General features: G+C 41.8%; 1 protein-coding gene across 1 annotated transcript in view; it reads left to right on the plus strand.

Annotated features, from left to right (window-relative positions):
- KCTD3 (potassium channel tetramerization domain containing 3) overlaps positions 1-18259 on the plus strand; it is a 34664-nt gene that overhangs the window by 14132 nt on the left and 2273 nt on the right. Inside the window, exons 9-15 of the mRNA XM_074166656.1 lie at positions 1223-1413; positions 9010-9125; positions 12970-13057; positions 13189-13305; positions 14383-14553; positions 15732-15887; positions 16883-16979. Coding sequence (XP_074022757.1) covers positions 1223-1413; positions 9010-9125; positions 12970-13057; positions 13189-13305; positions 14383-14553; positions 15732-15887; positions 16883-16979 — 936 coding nt within the window. The remainder of the gene's footprint in view (positions 1-1222; positions 1414-9009; positions 9126-12969; positions 13058-13188; positions 13306-14382; positions 14554-15731; positions 15888-16882; positions 16980-18259) is intronic.

Below are 18259 nucleotides of genomic sequence, written 5' to 3' on the forward strand. Positions count from 1 at the left end.
CTTGATAATTAATCTTGTGAGAATGTCGTCGTTGCATTTAAAGGCTTATGGATATTTCAGTCCTGTTCTTAAGTCACTTCAGTACAATTTCTTCTGCATGCTGTATGGGTAGAGCACAGTGATCTGTGGTGGCTTCATCTCCAGGTGGGATGCAATGCTGAATTGAAAGAATGGCAACCATGGCAAAAAATACTATAGATATGTTTCTGCTTTCCATGTTAACATTTATATAATTTAACTGCTTAGATTTACTGTGCTCTAGCTCAGTTGCAAAGTATCTAAATTATTGCCTAAAATGAAATCAGATAAATTGTGCTTTTCTGGTATCATGTAAGTCTTTAAAATTGCACAGGCAAATGATTCTCTAAAAATACAGCATATAGCCACAGAATCACAGATGATATGGGGTTGGAAGGGACCTCTGAGATCATCTAGTCCAACCCCCCTGCCAGAGCAGGTTGCACAGGAACGTGTCCAGGTGGGTTTTGAATATCTCCAGAGACAGAGACTCCACCACATCCTCTGGGCAGCCTGTTGCAGTGCTTTGCCACCCTCAAAGTAAAGAAGTTCCTTCTCATGTTTAGATGGAACTTCCTACGTTCAAGTTTGTGCCCGTTACCTCTTGTTCTGTCGCTGGGCACCACTGAAAAAAGACTGGCCCCATCCTCTTGACACCCACCCTTTAAGTATTTATAGGCGTTGATCGGATCCCCCCTCAGCCTTCTCTTCTCCAGACTAAAAAGACCCAAGTCCCTCAGGCTTTCCTCATAAGATGTTCTAGTCCTCTAATCATCTTTGTAGCCTTTTGCTGTACCCTCTCCAGCAGTTCCCCGTCCTTCTTGAACTTGGGAGCCCAGAACTGGACATAGTACTCCAGATGGGGCCTCACCAGGGCAGAGTAGAGGGGGAAGATGACCTTCCTCGACTTGCCACACTCTTGATGCACTCCAGGATGTCTGTTTATAGTATACCATAAACAGAAAATGTGACTAGATAGCACAGCTTTATCCTTCAGCATGATTGTCTTACATGGTATATAAGACACCTTGCCTCCAGAAATGAATAGAGATTTCTTCTAAAGTCTTATGCTGAACCTCGTCCTCTAGCATTTTAACTAGCCCAAACTTTTGTCTGGATGGCCCACATTGGTTCAGGCTTAGACTGAGATGTCTGTGTCTGAATCTCTAACCTCTGCTCCCTGTTCCCTCCTTTTCCCTTCCAGAATTAAAGAATCATCTGGGTGGCAGCAGGTGTTCACAAGTCCCTATCTGGATTGGACAATTGAGCGAGTGGCTCTCAACGCTAAGGTGGTTGGAGGACCTCATGGAGACAAGGATAAGATGGTTGCAGTTGCCTCAGAGAGTAGCATAATCTTGTGGAGCATTCAAGATGGTGGTAGTGGCAGTGAAATCGGTAACTATAATTGCTTGGGTTTTTAATTTTTGAGTGTGTTTAACCAGAAAGAAAACCATTCTTATTTTTAAGGTATGTATGATTAGCAGTGTTTGGTAATCAGTGTCATAAAGTGTTAAAACAAGCTATAGTAAGCAACGTATTGGAGCATATTAACTTACTTCTCTGTCATGCTAGAGGAGTCCTTTCTCAAAAACAAAAAGATGAATAATAAAATAGTAGCCTGATTACTGAACAGATACTAACTAATAGTGTTCGGTTCAGCTTGAGTTTTTGTCTGAAGATGCAAATTAGAGTTAGACTTTTCCCTGGACTTGCATTCGAATCTAGGCCATAGCACAAAGGAACTAAGTTTCTCAGGTGGAGGGCTAGAGATACTGAGAGATTCTGCTCTTTTCTTTCATTTGCCTTATTAAAGTAATATTTTTACACAGAGATAATTAAAATGTTTCAGTTCTGTCAAATGTAGTTCATAAATGAAATTTGGAAGTTGAAAATTTCTTCATTTTATAAATCGGTAGGGGAAAAGCACACTTTACTGCCCTAAGCATACAGGAATTAGAATCACAGAATAGTTTGGGTTGGAAGGGACCTTTAAAGGTCATCTAGTCCAACCTTCCTGCAATGAGCAGGGGACATCATCAACTTAGATCAGGTTGCTCAGAGCCCTGTCCAACTTCACTTTGAATGTTTCCAGGGATGGTATATCTACCACCTCTCTGGGCAGCCTGTTGCAGTGTTTCACCACCCTCATTGTAAAAATTTTCTTCCTTATATCTAGTCTAAATCTTCCCTCTTTTAGTTTAAAGCCATTACCTTTTGTCCTATCACAACAGGCCCTGCTAAAAAGTTTGTCCCTATCTTTCCTGTAGGCCCCCTTGAACTACTGAAAGGCCGCAATAAGGTCTCCCTGGAGCCTTCTCTTCTCCAGGCTGAACAATCCCAACTCTCTCAGCCTGTCCTCATAGTAGAGGTGCTCCATCCCTCTGATCGTTTTTGTGGCCCTCCTGTGGACTCACTCCAACAGGACCCTGTCATTCCCATGCTGAGGGCTCTAGAGCTGGATGCAGTACTCCAGGTGAGGTCTCACCAAAGCAGAGTAGAGGGGCAGAATCACCTCCCTTGACCTGCTGGCCATGCTTCTTTTGATGCTTCTTTTGGTTTTCTGGACTGCAAGTGCACATTTTTGGCTCGTGCCCAGCTTTTCATCCACCAGTATGCTCAGGTCCTTCTCAGCAGGGCTACTCACAATCCCTTCATCCTGCAGCCTGTCTTGATACTGGGGGTTGCCCTGACCCAGGTGCAACGCCTTGCACTTGCTCTTGGTGAACCTCATGACGTTCACGTGGGCCCAATTCTCAAGCCTGTCCAGGTCCTTTTGGATGCCATTGCGTCCCTCGGGCGTGTTAACTGCACCACTCAGCTTGGTGTTGTTTGTAAACTTGCTGAGGGTGCACTTGATCCCACTGTCTATGTCATTGGTGAAGTTATTACAGAATCACAGAATCATCTTGGTTGGAAGGGACCTTTGAGATCATCGAGTCCAACCAACAACAAAAAAAAAAACAAACCCCAAAAAAACCCAACACCAAACACCAAAACCAAACCAAAACAAACACCCACAACCACACACCACACCCACTCACAATCTCGGGCACTAGAGCATGCCCTGAAGTGCCACATCTACACGTTTCTTAAATACCTCCAGGGATGGCGACTCCACCACCTCCCTGGGCAGGCCATTCCAGTGCCTGACCACCCTCTCGGTAAAGTAATTCTTCCTAATATCTAATCTAAACCTCCCCTGCTGCAACTTTACACCATTTCCTCTGGTCCTGTCATTATTTGCTTGGGAGAAGAGGCCAACACCCACCTCTCTACAACCTCCTTTCGGGTAGTTGTAGAGGGCAATGAGGTCTCCCCTCAGCCTCCTCTTCTCCAAACTAAAGATGCCCAGTTCCCTCAGCCTCTCCTCATATGACATGTTCTCTAGACCCCTCACCAGCTTGGTGGCTCTCCTCTGGACACGCTCCAGCAGCTCAATGTCCTTCTTGTAGAGAGGGGCCCAGAACTGAACACAGCACTCAAGGTGAAGCCTCACCAGGGCCAAGTACAGAGGCACAATCGCTTCCCTACTCCTGCTGGCCACGCTATTCCTGATACAGGCCAGGATGCCGTTGGCCTTCTTGGCCACCTGGGCACACTGCTGGCTCATGTTAAGCCGGCTGTCCACCAATATCCTCAGGTCCTTTTCTGCTGGGCAGCTTTCCAGCCACTCTTCCCCGAGCCTGTAGCATTACCTGGGGTTGTTGTGACCGAAATGCAGGACCCGGCACTTGGCCTTATTAAACCTCATCCCATTGGCCTTGGCCCATTGATCCAACCTGTCCAGGTCCCTCTGTAGAGCCTTCCGACCCTCAAGCAGATCAACACTCCTACTTAGGTTGGTGTCATCTGCAAACTTCCTGAGGGTGCACTCAATCCCTTTATCCAGATCATCAATAAGGATATTAAGCAATACTGGCCCCAAAACTGAGTCCTGAGGGACACCACTGGTGACTGGCCGCCAACTGGATTTCACCCCATTAATCACAACTCTCTGGGCACGGCCATCCAGCCAGTTTTTTACCCAGCAAAGAGTACACCTCTCTATGCCATGATTCACCAGCTTCTCCAGGTAGACAATGGAGAAGCTACTCCATTGTAGCAGCCTTCCCTGCATCGAGAAGGCAGGTCACGTGGTCATAGAAAGAGATCACGTTGGTTAAGCAGGACCTCCCTTTCATAAACCCATGCTGGCTGTCCCTGATCCCTCGGCTGCCCTGCACTTGCCATGAGATCTCACTCAAGATGATCCTCTCCATGATCTTTCCCGGTACCGAGGTCAGGCTGACAGGCATATAGTTCCCCGAATCCTCCTTCCGGCCCTTCTTGTAGATAGGTGTCACATTGGCCACCCTCCAGTCATCTGGTACCTCTCCTGTTGACCAGGATTGTTGATAGATGATGGAGAGAGGCTTGGTGAGCTCTCCTGCCAGCTCTCTGAGTACCCTTGGGTGAATCCCATCCGGCCCCATGGATTTATGCGTGTCCAGGTGCATAAGCAAATCATTAACTACTTCCTCCTAGATTACTGGGGGGTTGTTCTGCTCTCCATCCTTATCTTCCAGCCCAGGAGGCTGTACACCCTGGGGGTAGCTGGTCTGACTATTGAAGACAGAGGCAAAGAAGGCATTAAGTATCTCAGCCTTCTCCTCGTCCTTGGTCGCAATGTTTCCTCCCGCATCTGGTAAGGGATGGAGATTCTTCCTGGCTCTCTTTTTGTTGATGTATTTATAAAAATGTTTTTTGTTGTCCCTTATATTAATGGCCAGGTTGAGTTCCAGCTGGGCTTTTGCCTTCCTAATTTTTTCTCTGTATAACCTAACAAGATTTCTTCAGTACTGGTCCCAATACGGACCCTTGGGGGACACCACTTGTCACAGATCTCCATCTGGACACTGAGAGCCGTTGACCACTACGCTCTGGATGCCACCATCCAACTAATTCCTCATCCACCAAACAGTCCACCCATCAAATCCATACCTCTCCAATTCAGAGACAAGAATGTTGTGGGGGACTGTGTCAAAGGCCATACAGAAGTCCAGACAGATGACATCTATAGCTCTTCCCTTGTGCACTGATGTAGTCACTTCATCATAGAAGGCCACTAGGTTAGTCAGGCAGGGCTTGCCCTTGGTGAAGTCATGCTGTCTATCTCGAGTCACCTCCCTGTCCTCCATGTGCCTTAGCATAGCTTCAAGGAGGATCTGTTCCATCATCTTCCTAGGCACAGGTGAGGCTGACAGGATGGTAGTTCCCAGGGTCCTCTTTTCTACCCTTTTTAAAAATGGATGTGGTGTTTCTCTTTTTCTAGTCACTGGGGACTTCACCTGTCTGCTGTGACTTTTCAAATATGATGGAGAGTGGCTTGGCAACTCAGCCAGTTGCCTCGGGACTCTGGGATGCATCTCATCAGGTCCCATAGATTTCTGTATGTTCAGGTTCCTCAGGTGGTCACAAACCTCATCTTCTCTTACACTGACTGGGAGGGACTTTTCTCCCCCAGTCCCTGCCTTGCAATTCATCCACTCGAGGTGTGAGGAGAGAGCTTGCCTGTGAGGACTGTGGCAAAAAAGTTGAGTACCTCAGCTTTCTCCTCATCTGTTGTTACCAGTTTGTCAGCCTTGATTATCGCAGGGGGGATGCTTTCTTTTGACTTTCCTTTTCTGGTTGACATTACTGTTTGTACGCCTTGGCACTGACGTACACACAATTAAGGAGGGTTTAGAAATAGCAAGAAGACATTTTCAGAAGTAAATATTCCTTGGTACTGATGTGATGGCTTGTCTGACTTGCTATTCTTCAAATACAGGGCAAGTTTGGGAGGCAGTGAAGGGAACGTTATTAGGAACTTCCTCTAGCCTAATCCCTGGTGTTTGAATCACCACTGTTATGACAGTAATGTCTGTTTCCTCTGGCGGTGGATATTTCTAACAAAGTATGACAGCAATCCACTTATGTGGCTGCTTTTCTCTGAAACTTTACACTGAGTTGATTCGTTGTTAGATGTATCACCATAGTTGAAGTCATGAGAAGTAATGTGGTCATTAATTAAAGTCAAAATGATCAAATTCAAATTTTGATCCTTATGCCTTTAAAGGAAGAACTTACTTGAAAGATGCTTAGGCAATTTCTAGCTATGTTAATGGCTGTTGCTTTTTTTTATTCTTGAATGAGTGGAAGCACCAAGTTAGATTTGAAGATGGGGAAAGGCTAAGGTCTTGCATGAGATAATGCAGCTGTATACTGCTCTTTTACTTGTCACTCATGTGACTCGTAGAGTTGTTGTGCGTAATCATGGTCAGCAAAACAGAAAAGGAGGTTCCATTGTATTCGGAAGAAAAAAAAGAAAAACTCCACTGTGTGTCTGACAGTTGAATGTGAAATATCTCTATTAAACAGGGAGTAAATATTGTATTTGAGAAACGTTTTCTTCTGTTATGCTCTCCTTTACCAAATCTTAAAGGCAGGGAAGAGTTAGTGTGACAGCTGTACTCCTGTAATAGGCATTGCTATAAGCACTATGCTATTACATTCCTCCGGCGTTTTCTGGTTTGACTTAGCTGCTTGTGTTTTCTTGGGATTTGCAATAAGATACGTGAAGCAACACCTTGGATTTTTGGAAATGAAGTGCAAAGAGAGGCAAAAATCATAAGTGGGCTTTTACTTCAAATGAAACCTCTAAAATATGCCAACGTCATAAGACTGATAACTCAGTCCACAACTGAACACGGCAACAAAACTGAAGGAAGCATTTTTGCTAAACAGGCTGTTTTCTGCATTGAAGGGACTTTATGAAACAAAGGAAATGCCACTTGGGGCCAGCAAGAGCAGAGGGAAAGTGCCTTCAGGATTGAATCTTTAGTCCGACTAACATGGAACAAAATGTACTGTTCCTCTTTTGGATAATAGGTCATGCCGCTTGATTTTAAAAAAAAACTAAAATATGCTTGTGTTAAATAGTAATAACTTGAATATAGCTGTCTTGTTTCTTTGTGCAAATGCTTGCAGTCTTGCTTTATGTTAAAGATATAGTACATTGCTATCATCTTTTCAAAGAAATTACTTGTTCCAACCAGTCATTGGGGCCTGACAACACCATCCTTAGAAAATTGTGCGGGCTGGCGTCTTTGTGATAGAGCTCTCCCAGAGCGTTCTCTTTCCTTTCAATATTAGTTACATAAGACACTGCTGCTGGATGGCTGCTGTAAGCAGTATTTTACTGAGAGGGACCCCTAAGACAAGAGCCTGTCATTACGTATAGCATTGTCTCCCCTGTGGATGGTTCTCAAGATTGTTGAGCCTAAGCAGAAGTGACACTTCAAATTCCTCCAGACCATCCAAGCTGTCTTCCTTGATTTCCTTGAACCTCATCCTTCTCTGGAGTAATCAATTCTAGTTGTTTCTGTGGATTTTTTATTATTGCCTTTTTCATGTGCCCTGTACTGCTGAATCTCATCTGCATCAAATGATTGTACTGTGCCCTGGAAAACAGTTTAACATCCTAATTAAAACATAAATATATATTGAGCTTCCTAAGGTTCCTTCTTGGGGTGTTACAGAGAGCTGCTTCTTGGTTGGAATGTCACTCTGGTCATTTGAATTTGTCCAAAATGATGTTGGGAATTTTTCCAGCTATTGGATACTCTTGTTTTGAATACATGTGTCTGCTGCAGTTGAAATATATTAGTGAGGAGTAATATAAATATGTAGAGTGAGCAGTGTGGAACAGGAAACTTCTGAGTGAAGTTTGGCACTCAGTCATGTAATCTACCCCCAGTAAAACTTAGCCTGGAATTACTTACAAACTGAGTTACTTACAGGGACAGTTTGCTGGACTTCATAGCTGGCAAACTTGGAAATGATCTCAGACCTTTTTAGTTTGCTGTAACTTCTAAATACGGGGTACAACAAATAGTACAAAATGCAGTATGCTATCCAAGCTTGCAGTTCAATTAAAAATACTCATATTGGATCTATGATGAGACTAGGAAGCTCTAAAGAAGGACAGATTTTGTGGAAAAGCTCAGATGTTAAGGTCCATTGTAACCGTAGTCATCAATGCTTGTCATGGTCTGCAATGTTTTGGTTTTTATTAAGTGAAATGGTCTTGATGCCACATTTGCTTTACTTGGAAGGCCAGCATTTGCTGGTAAGTCTTATCTTCCAGATTTTGAATAGTATGTGATGATTGGTGAAACTGGTTCCCTTTATAGTTTCAATTTTTAATAGCCTGTACTCCCTACTCGTGGACTGTAACCAAACTTAAAAGATCTGGAGATGAAAAGAGAAAAAAAAGAAATAGGCTTTTGCAGGCTGCTTATTTTTCTGGGTTCAAGTATTTCTACTAAGAGAGAAATTTAAATGTATTCAAGTACTGTCACATTGGGGTTGTTCAGTCTTTTTCCGGGAGTAAGGATGAGGCTTTGTAGCTGTATTTAGTTTCTAAAATGTGTTTTCAGACTACATCTGTTTGATTGGACTTTAAAAAGAAAAAAAAAAAAAAAAGGTGAGAACTTATAATACTTTAAAAGGTTATTGCAGACTAGTATGGCATAAATTACTCTGTCTAGAAAACCCCATGAAATTTCTGCTTAATGGTCAGATTAAAAAAGAAACCAAACACAAACACAAACCAACCAAAAAAATCCTGCTTGCTGTAATAGGATTTTTATTTATTTATTTTTTAATACCTTAGGATGTATAAAGCCATTTGAGAACTTGGAATGCATATTTCACATGGACTCTTTCTTCTCTTGCCTCCTTTAGCCTTCCCTAGTAATGATTGCATCAGCAGAGATGGCATCGCACTGCCATTTCATTTAATGGGACCCGGTTTGCTGCTTGAACCTAGCACGCTGCAAACCCAGTTTTGGCTGTTCTTTTACTTGCTACTGTAATAAATGTGACATGATAATAGTGGAGAGATTCCATTGTTACTGGTTTTTTTCTCTTTGTTTTAGATGAGCTTCATAGACTCTTCATTTTTTGTAGGAGTGTTCAGTCTTGGAGTCCCTGTAGATGCTCTCTTCTTCATTGGCAACCAGTTGGTGGCTACAAGCCATACAGGGAAAGTGGGAGTGTGGAATGCCGTGACTCAGCATTGGCAGGTATGTTCAATTCAATTTCCTGCATCACTTCTACTAAGCTGTTATGTCTTTCTAGTAAAAAGAGAATAAAATAATCTAAAAGCATGTGTGAAATGCTTGTCACAGGGTTTTCAGTCCTGACTTGACTTGTCTTATGGAGTTTGTCACCTTGATATCAGAGTATTGTGCCTGTGAGCAGAATGTTGAATTTTTTGGTGATACTACCGAGCATGCTTTTTAGGCTTTCAAATAAAAGGACATGGTGTGATTTGGAGTAATAAATGTCAAGCATGTGTATATTTAAACTTCCTTGGGGGTTGCTAACTTTGTAAAAATTCATTAGGATCATAGGAAATAAAAAAAATGGCGGGCAATGCGTGATGGCAATTTCTGCACCGTCTGAAAGAAGAAGAAAACAAGTTAAGAAGGCAGTCTGATACCCGGGGATCTCAAAAGTTTTTTGACAATGGGAGACTTCTTCAGCAGAAACATATGGTGCTTTAAAGATGTCTGTCTTGCATGTGGATGCTTCTGGCTGCACCGACTTTATTCCTGTTGTCAGAATGCATATTAAATAGAGAGATCCGTGGAGTCTGTATGGGTCCAAGAAAACAGTTGAGCATTCATGTGAGTAACAAAGCTTGTAACACAGCCAGATGTACGTCTTTGTGGCACAAAACCTGGATGCAATAAAAATCCCCAAATTTCCTTGCAAATCTCAAGAGGCAGAACTGACCTGGGGCTGCTGCCCTGTTTGCTGACTAAGTTCTGATTCAACCCTTAAGTGACAGTGCTGCTAACAAATAACACAGATAATAAGCATGGGATGGCACTGCTTCTGCAGCAGATAGACATGTTAGTATGGTCTTGCATTAAGCAAAACATTATTTAAAGCTGTTTTGATGCCTTGCAAAATCTTCTGTTAAGAGACAACTTAATGCTGTGTGGCAAGCTGGCATTTGACAGTATTTTCTAAAGGAGCAAGTCATAAGGAATAAAAACCGATGTCCCATTCATCTTTGTTTCCAGGGGGAGCACAGAAATCTTTCTGATCATGTTAATAGTTCCTCAGTTTGACTGATTATTGCTTTGGTGAAAGCATTTCTTAGTGAAGAGTAGAAGATCTTTAAGAGGGCCTTATATGGCAGGATATCCTAAAACCAATTTTTTTGGCTTTCTAATTTTATTTTTTTTCCCTAGAGGATGCAAATAGCCCCCTTAAAAAAACCAACCAAACAAAAAAACCAAAACCAAACCAAAAAAAAACCAACCACAACACCCCCCCCCCCCCCCCCAAAAAAAAACCCCAACAAACAGAAAAACCCCAAATCCAACCAGTTTCAATGTGCTTTCTGTACCTGAGGCTTTTTCATTAGTAATAGGTATTTATAGGTCTTCATCTCCCTTTAGAACACATTATTCTTGAAGAATCCCATAAAGACTTAAGTGGCAGGGTTGTACCTCTGATCTTCAAAGTCCTCATGAGACTACATGATATTTGTGTAACTGCTTTCAATGAGTTGCCCATAGCTCTGGACTTAGGATGTAAGTCCTAAGGATGTAAGAGGATGCACCTCTCTCATGTGCTGCAGTGAGAGAGGTTTTGAGGAATAGAATGTGTCAACACCCCATTTCGGACCAAGAACTTTGTTTCCTTTCAGGCTTTCTTTCCTGATGCCTTTCTGAGTTCTACTTTAAGGAGGCTTAGTTTGTGCAAACCTATCCTTCCTTTCACCGTGATTTTTGTATTTGAGGTATTGAACCCTGAAGATGTAACTCTGACCTCTGGCTGTAATTGGTTCTGGCATCTTCTTCCCATCTTGGAGATCTGAGCAGACTAGCTGAGGTGGTTTCCCTCGTACTTATTCCTCTGGCAGTGTTTCAGTTGCATGCAACAAGGCAAAGAGCTTGCGGGTGCTAGATACATCAGTAATGAAATTCTTAGTATAGGAGAGCTTAAAGGAAGCAGAATATTTAGTGCTATAGAATAAGATATAACATAAAGCAAGAGAGTATGACAAAAACAGTCTGTGAAAGTGAGCATTCTCACTGGCCATGTTTTACCAGTGACTGTTGCATAGTGCTGCTGTGTATGGCTATCTCTGCTGCAGAGGAAAGGACTCTGTTTTATAAGATCTCTCTGATTCAGTCAGTCTTTGCTGTTGCCAGCATTGTAGGTCCTCATGCTCAGACCTCTCTTGCAGTTGCTATGCCTTCTGCAAGGTGATAAGTAAAGTGGTATATACATTAATAGGTTGCCTCTACCTTCATTAATTTTGTAAACTTTGTAAATTGATGGGAGAGCTTCTGTATGTACCTTTGATCCACAGAACCAGGGAGCACACTTCAGCTTGATCCATAGACTCTTAAATGCCCAGACTCTGTTTAGTTTCTTGCCTTTCTGTTCTTTTACTACTCCTTTAAAGTACTCTGGAAAAAAAAGAAATCTTTTGAAACTAAGTTCTGTGGCCCAGATCATTAGATATCTTATTTAATTAGGTGTAGCGTGAATTTGACTGTGGGGAATGTAGGGTACCTTAACAGCTGTATCTGAAAAAGTACTATGTGAAAGTATTGAGATAAGAATAGCAATTCTTTTCAGTAATTGGAAAGGATCCTTTGCCAGGTCATTCAATCATCAGTTATACAGGGAAAAATCCAAGTGCTTTCCAAGAACAATTTATTTTTATCATTGGATCTGTACTGAATTATGGGTGAACGTAAGTGGGAAAGGCGTAGTTCTTTAAACAAAGAAAAGAGGGGAAAGTGCCTCTTCCCCTCCTCCCCACCCCACCTTCCCCAGAAAATATGCAGAAGCTATGTTCATGTTGCAGCCTTCTCTGTAAGGCTGAGTGACAGGCTTAGAATATGTTTTAGGGTCTTGGAGACTATCCTTAGGTTAGGAATGGGTACTAGTTTGGAGTGCTGGCTCTTTGGGCTGCAGGGAGCTTTCTTTGGTTGTTTTCCTTTTATCCAACAGATTCATTGTAGGTATTTTGCAAATGATTTTGCAAGTGTCTGATGCAATCGGAAGGATGCTGCATTAGTATTCAGTGTCCATTAAGTGGACTGATTGAAACATATGGAGTATAGGAAAAATGCTATGACTTTGAGAGCTCTGGACAAAATGGCTTTTGGCTTTTTCTTCCTCAGGGCTGAAGCAGAAAAGAATTGCTTGAGATCTCTGTCCCACCTGGGGGGGATAAGCACTCCTTTTGATCCTAGAGGGCAAAGAGAGGGCAACCTTAAGTTGTAGAACAGTAAGTAAAATATGACAGGGCTGCCTTCCAGTTTACTTGGTGGGGATACGTATTGGAAGTGGGACAAGAATTTTTTCCTCCTCATGATATATCTGCTAGAGGCTGAGATCTCCATAGAGGCTAGCGGAGGGACACAAGAACTGGGTGTAAAGGAAGGCTTAGAGAGGCAACATCTAATTCCTTTGCCCAGCAACCACTTAAGGAGTTGTCAGAAAGGGAAGAAGGGATAGGACAGAAAGTGCGAAGTACACTCATTTTGAATATTGGGGAAAAAAGTCCTCTTTTGAAGATGTGGTTTAGCTGCAATGCTCTAAGCTTTATGCCTTCACATGGAGAAGGATCTTCTAGAGCAGTTGTGCTGACTTGTCTGCATGCTTCTGCTGAACTCCATGACTTAAGATCTGGTTTGGTAGAGGAATATAATCTACCAGCAGTACTTTAAGAATGCCATTGTATGATCAAGTGCGTGCACAACAGCTTCAGAGAAGTACTAAACTCAGGTGTTCTTCAACAAAATGTATCAAAAATATCTGAAAACTGAGAAAGTAGCAACCTAACTTCTTGATTTGTTTATTTTAATATTTTTTCTTTTCTGTTGGCACTAGGTTCAGGATGTTGTTCCTATCACAAGCTATGATACTGCTGGGTCTTTTCTGCTGCTGGGCTGTAACAACGGCTCTATCTACTATATAGGTAAGAAATGGAGGCAGGGTGGATTAAAAAGGAGGAGGAGCAGCTTTGTTCTTAAACTCTTTAATTGGTCTAAGTTGTATCAGAATAAGTCTGTCTATTCAAAGTAATAAGCAAATGTCTCTTCCCCACAGACATGCAGAAGTTCCCATTGCGAATGAAAGACAACGATCTTCTAGTGACAGAATTGTACCACGATCCCTCCAATGATGCTATAACAGCGCTCAGTGTCTACCTCACACCTAAAACAAGTCAGTATTCTATCACTGCCTCTTTAGTGACAGTCTGTTACAGATGTGGGTTTTTTCTTTTTTCTGAATGGACTTTTTCTATTGCTGCATAGCAGGGCTGAAGCAGACAAGGTAGCCTTTGACGTAAACTATGAATTTTTCTTGATTTAATCAACTTCAAATGAACGATAAACACTAGGCGTAACTGTTTCCCCTTACATCTGTACATATGTATAAATAGGTACATGTACTTACATGTATGTGTGCATGTGCTTGTACATCATGCATTATACATTAATGTATAATGTAATAACATAATTAATCATTTATTAATGCTTCTGCATAATCTACCTTTGCTGGTTTTAAGCCTTTTACACAAGATAGATACTTAGATTATGAATTGTATTCACTGAAATAGTTTGTGGTGAACTGAGGGTGAGGGGGGAAGACAACCTTGCTGTTTTGCTCTTGTGTCTAATCTTATAACCAATACACTAAAAATCATTTCCATATGCAGCTGAATGATGCTTAGCTATTGTGTCTATACACCTTTTGTAATCACAGTGCAGCTATCTTTTACATTAAAACAAACAAAACAAAACAAAAGAACAAAAAAACAAAAGAAAACCCAAAGCAAACCGCCCCCAAAAAGCAAACTTGGAGAAAGTGGTTACTCACATAATTATATTGATACCACAGTGACCTTTTTACCTCCCTTCTCTTGCCATGGTTACCCATTTGCCTTCCACTAAGGCAGAAAAATAAATCATTATGTGGCACATATTGACCATATCACTGTGGGGAGTGCCAAAATATCTGATCATATGACTTTATCCATCTATTCTTTCAGTTCTGGGAGGGGGGAGAGAATGGGTGAGAAGGCTGTTAAGATAGTGTTGAAGAGTGTGGTATAGAACTGAACAAAACTTGGGTGTTTTTTTAGTGGTAAAATGGGAAATGAGTAAACGGTGTTTAAAATAAGTATCTCTCTTACTGTGGAAGCTTTGAAATACTGTTTTCTACTGCCTCATTCACTGACCCCAGTAAGAGAAGCTTTCATTCCTGGGGGGGAAACAACTGTGTTCTTGCTTGCTTTAGGTGTAAGTGGCAATTGGATTGAGATTGCGTATGGCACCAGCTCTGGAGCAGTGAGGGTGATTGTACAGCACCCTGAAACAGTTGGGTCTGGGCCTCAGCTCTTCCAGACCTTCACAGTTCATCGAAGTCCTGTTACGAAGATCATGCTCTCAGAGAAACATCTTGTGTCAGGTAATCTTCTTTTCTGTGCACAAATTTGTATAGGTGGTTCTCCCCGCTTCCTGAGCAATAAAGTATTTGTATGCATTGCTTAAACTTGCATTCCCACATGTGATAGAAATGAGTTGGACAGATTTGGGGTCAGAGGAAGGGCTAGATTGGCTTGGATCCTCTTTCTTAAAGTAAGCATTCTTCAAAGCCTTTAGCAGTTTAAAGGCCTAGGTTTTATTTGACCAGATACTGGAACAACTCACTCACTCGTTTGTGTCTTATTCCAAGGTTGCCATTTGTGGAAATAAAGGAGTTTGTAAACAAATGTATCCCTGTCAAGTCTTATCGTTGTGGACAAGTCCTTTAGGACTTGTCTTCTTTTTAACAGCCTTTCAGGAGCTTTCTGGGTTGCAGCAAAACGTGCACCATCTCCTCTTGGGCCCTAGAAAAAGCCTTTCCATGGCTTCAAAGGGCTGTCTGTGTTTCTTCTTTTCTCAGCGCTCTCCCAGTGTTTGCTGTGCTATCCTATTTGTCCTGTCTTATGCTCAGGAAAGTGTCTTGCTTTCAGGAAAGATGCAATCACTGCTCCCTCTGTAAGAATCTGTTTCACCCAGAATCCAGCAATGAGGGCATGGCAGAGAACAGGTTTACTTTCTGCTGCTATCCCAAGTTTTTAAAAAAAGGAACAGGAAACATGGTATCCAATTATACTGCAAACAAAGAGTCATCTATTCCCCTGCAATTTGGTGTGAAACTCTCAGTGCCAGGAAAGGGCACATCTGTATGTAGAAAAATTAGTAACTGTTGAATGGAATAGAAGAGCACGGGTTGTGTGATGAGGGTTCTGCTGCCAGGCTGCTCTCATGACATGTCCTGCCCTAGCATCTGAATGCAGAGGATTGAAATGTGCTGTAGGCTACTAGTACTGACTCAGTCCAAACTTAATGTTGTGTTCCACCTGCCTCAGTTTTTTTTCTTGAATTTCTGAGGGAAGAGACAAAACTAATGGAAAACACAACCTCAGCAACAATTTGGAGATTGTTAGATAATTGTCTGGAGATGCTAAGTTGCCTGACGTTGACTAAATTCTGCTTGATCGCTCAATCTTGAAGAACTATCATATAGAAATCATTATAGAAGTTTATCTCAAAAGTTTTGTCATCCCTTGTAAATGTTATTGTACATCTTTTCCTTTCTAGTTTGTGCTGATAACAACCATGTACGGACATGGACTGTGACTCGGTTCCGGGGCATGATTTCAACTCAGCCAGGCTCAACACCTCTTGCATCATTCAAAATCTTATCCCTGGAGGAAGCAGAGAGTCATGGCAGTTACTGTTCCGGAAATGACATTGGTAGGATGTCTCTTGAATGCGCTGTGCTGAGCCTGTACGTTCACTGGTCTTATCATAAAGGTTTAACAGACCTTCAACCCTCTAACATGCAAGTCAGCTGATAGGTGTAAGCTCTTATATACTGCTCTCCCCTTGAAATGGTGGCAGGGATCATCTGTAAGATTCATCTGGAAATACTCACTATTTAGGCTGTTTAGAGTGAGTACACTTAGCGGGCTTACTCTGAAGGTGAGAAAAAGGGAGGAAAAACTTTCAACCACAGATGCTATACCTTTTCCTGGAGGAAACTGGTGTAGCATTTCACGTTTGGTGTAACTAGAGAATGACAGAAAGCACAGAGACTGTATTAAAGCAGATGAGCACAAAAAGGTTTGGGTCTACTGCAAATTTCAGTTCACTGTTCAGTCAGGGTTAAGTGATACACATGTGAAAAATTTTTAAATTAATTTAATTAAAGTTGTGACAAGCTTACCGAAGCCTTGAAACTGCAGGGGCAAATGGTGCTAGCACATTGCTATAGCAAGATGCTGAAGGAATGCATGTCAGTAGACAGGTAGTCTAGATTCCTTCGTGGTCTGAGTCTTCCAAATGAACCATTAATGAATAGGATGCCCTGTGAACACAGGGTGGGGTCAGTACTATGGCAAGAAATCTGACTAAGCCTTTAGACATCTAGGAACTGCAAAATAAGAAAATAGTTATTGTTAATTATAGAGGCCTAATGTAGAGTTTGTACTGACACAGTAATTCCTCTATGAAACTCAAAATGGGTGTCCTTTAAAACAAAGGAACAAAAAAGATTTCTATTTGTAGAGGCTTCTAATTATCAGATGGCTTTTTCTAGCTCTTAGTCATCTTTGGTTCCGTTGTCCTGATGCTTTAAAATTGTAGTGGTCATACTAATATGACTTTGGGTCTTCAGGACTGTCTGGGGAAGAGGGTGGGGGAATTGAAAGAAACAAACAAAAAAAAGCCATCTTTCTTTTTTTCTCTAGGACCCTTTGGTGAACGTGATGATCAACAGGTGTTTATCCAAAAAGTTGTCCCCATCACTAACAAGCTGTTTGTAAGGCTGTCTTCAACTGGGAAAAGGTACCTCCATGTTTGGGGTTTTAAGTGGGAAAGAAGCAAGACTGTTCAGGTGGCGGCGTCTCCCATCCCTTGGGGGTGCACGCAGTTGCCCTTAGCAAGCTTCTAATGTGCTTGACAGTTCTGGCTGAACTCTAGTTTGTGTGTTAGTAACAGAAGCGTACTTAATGATCTGCTGTAACCTAGAAGCCAAATGGCATTTTGAAAAATGTAGTATCAGATACTCGCTTCATGATGGCTTACCTGCTGACCTCACAAAACAAACATTTGTGTGACTCCACAGAGTCTGTAACTCTCAGCTATGACACCATGCTAACATTAAATTTCAAAACTAATGCTGAAGTTTGCTGGTGGCAGGGATCATGCTGCTCACAAAGGTAGACAGGGAAGCAGTTTCCCTTTTCCTTTGAAGATACTAAAACCTTTAAAATGGAGAGGCTGTCTTCTAGGCCAGCTATACAATTCTTTACTTAAGCTTGACTTCATAATATTCTGCTATGTTGCTGCCAATATAGTAAAAAAAGTTGCCAAATAACCACAGCTGCTCTTCTTCTTGTTAGGCTAAGAAGATGGCAAGAGATCAGAAGAGATGGTGCATCTCAGTTTGTGCTTCTTATTATTCTTGCATCTCTTGCCTAATAACAACTTTGAATCTGGGTGAAACCATTGATGCCATAACAGTATGGGCATCTGAATTGAGGACGAAAGCCCTGTGGATTACTGATGGACTTTTTTTTTTTTTTTTTTTTTTTTTTTTTTTTTTTTTTTTTGTTCCCTTCAGGCTAGATTTGTGTGTGGTGGAGAGTTTTATTAGATGGCCTATTTTGGCACTTCTTGGGTAAAAAGCTCAATACAAGGGGCCTGTAAAACTAATTACCCGGAATATGTGAGGTTCTGGTGTGGAGTCTGGCTTAGCAGCTTAATTTTGGGAGTCCTTTTCCTCTCATTCCCCCACATCAGCTTCTAAAATAACGTGAAAAAGCAATGGAGATCTGATATGTCAGTTGGTATTGCAGTTGTCATAAGACAAAAGTTATCTGTATAGATAGCCTTGGTTTTATCATCCTTGGATTTTTTTGCATATCTTTTGTATGGTTAAATGAGCTGTTTCTGCAGGTTAGTTTCTTGGAGTGTCTGGCATATGAAGGGGTTAGTTGCTGTCATTCTTTTGAGAGCCTTAGTCTTCTAATCATTGAAAATGGACATTGAACACATGGGGGTTCCCTATTAAAAATAAATAAGTACTATGACTGCAGATATATTGTGGGGAAGGGCACTGTCTG

Source organism: Numenius arquata, chromosome 2 (genome assembly GCF_964106895.1).
Source record: "Numenius arquata chromosome 2, bNumArq3.hap1.1, whole genome shotgun sequence".
NCBI classification, from domain to species: Eukaryota; Metazoa; Chordata; class Aves; order Charadriiformes; family Scolopacidae; genus Numenius; species Numenius arquata.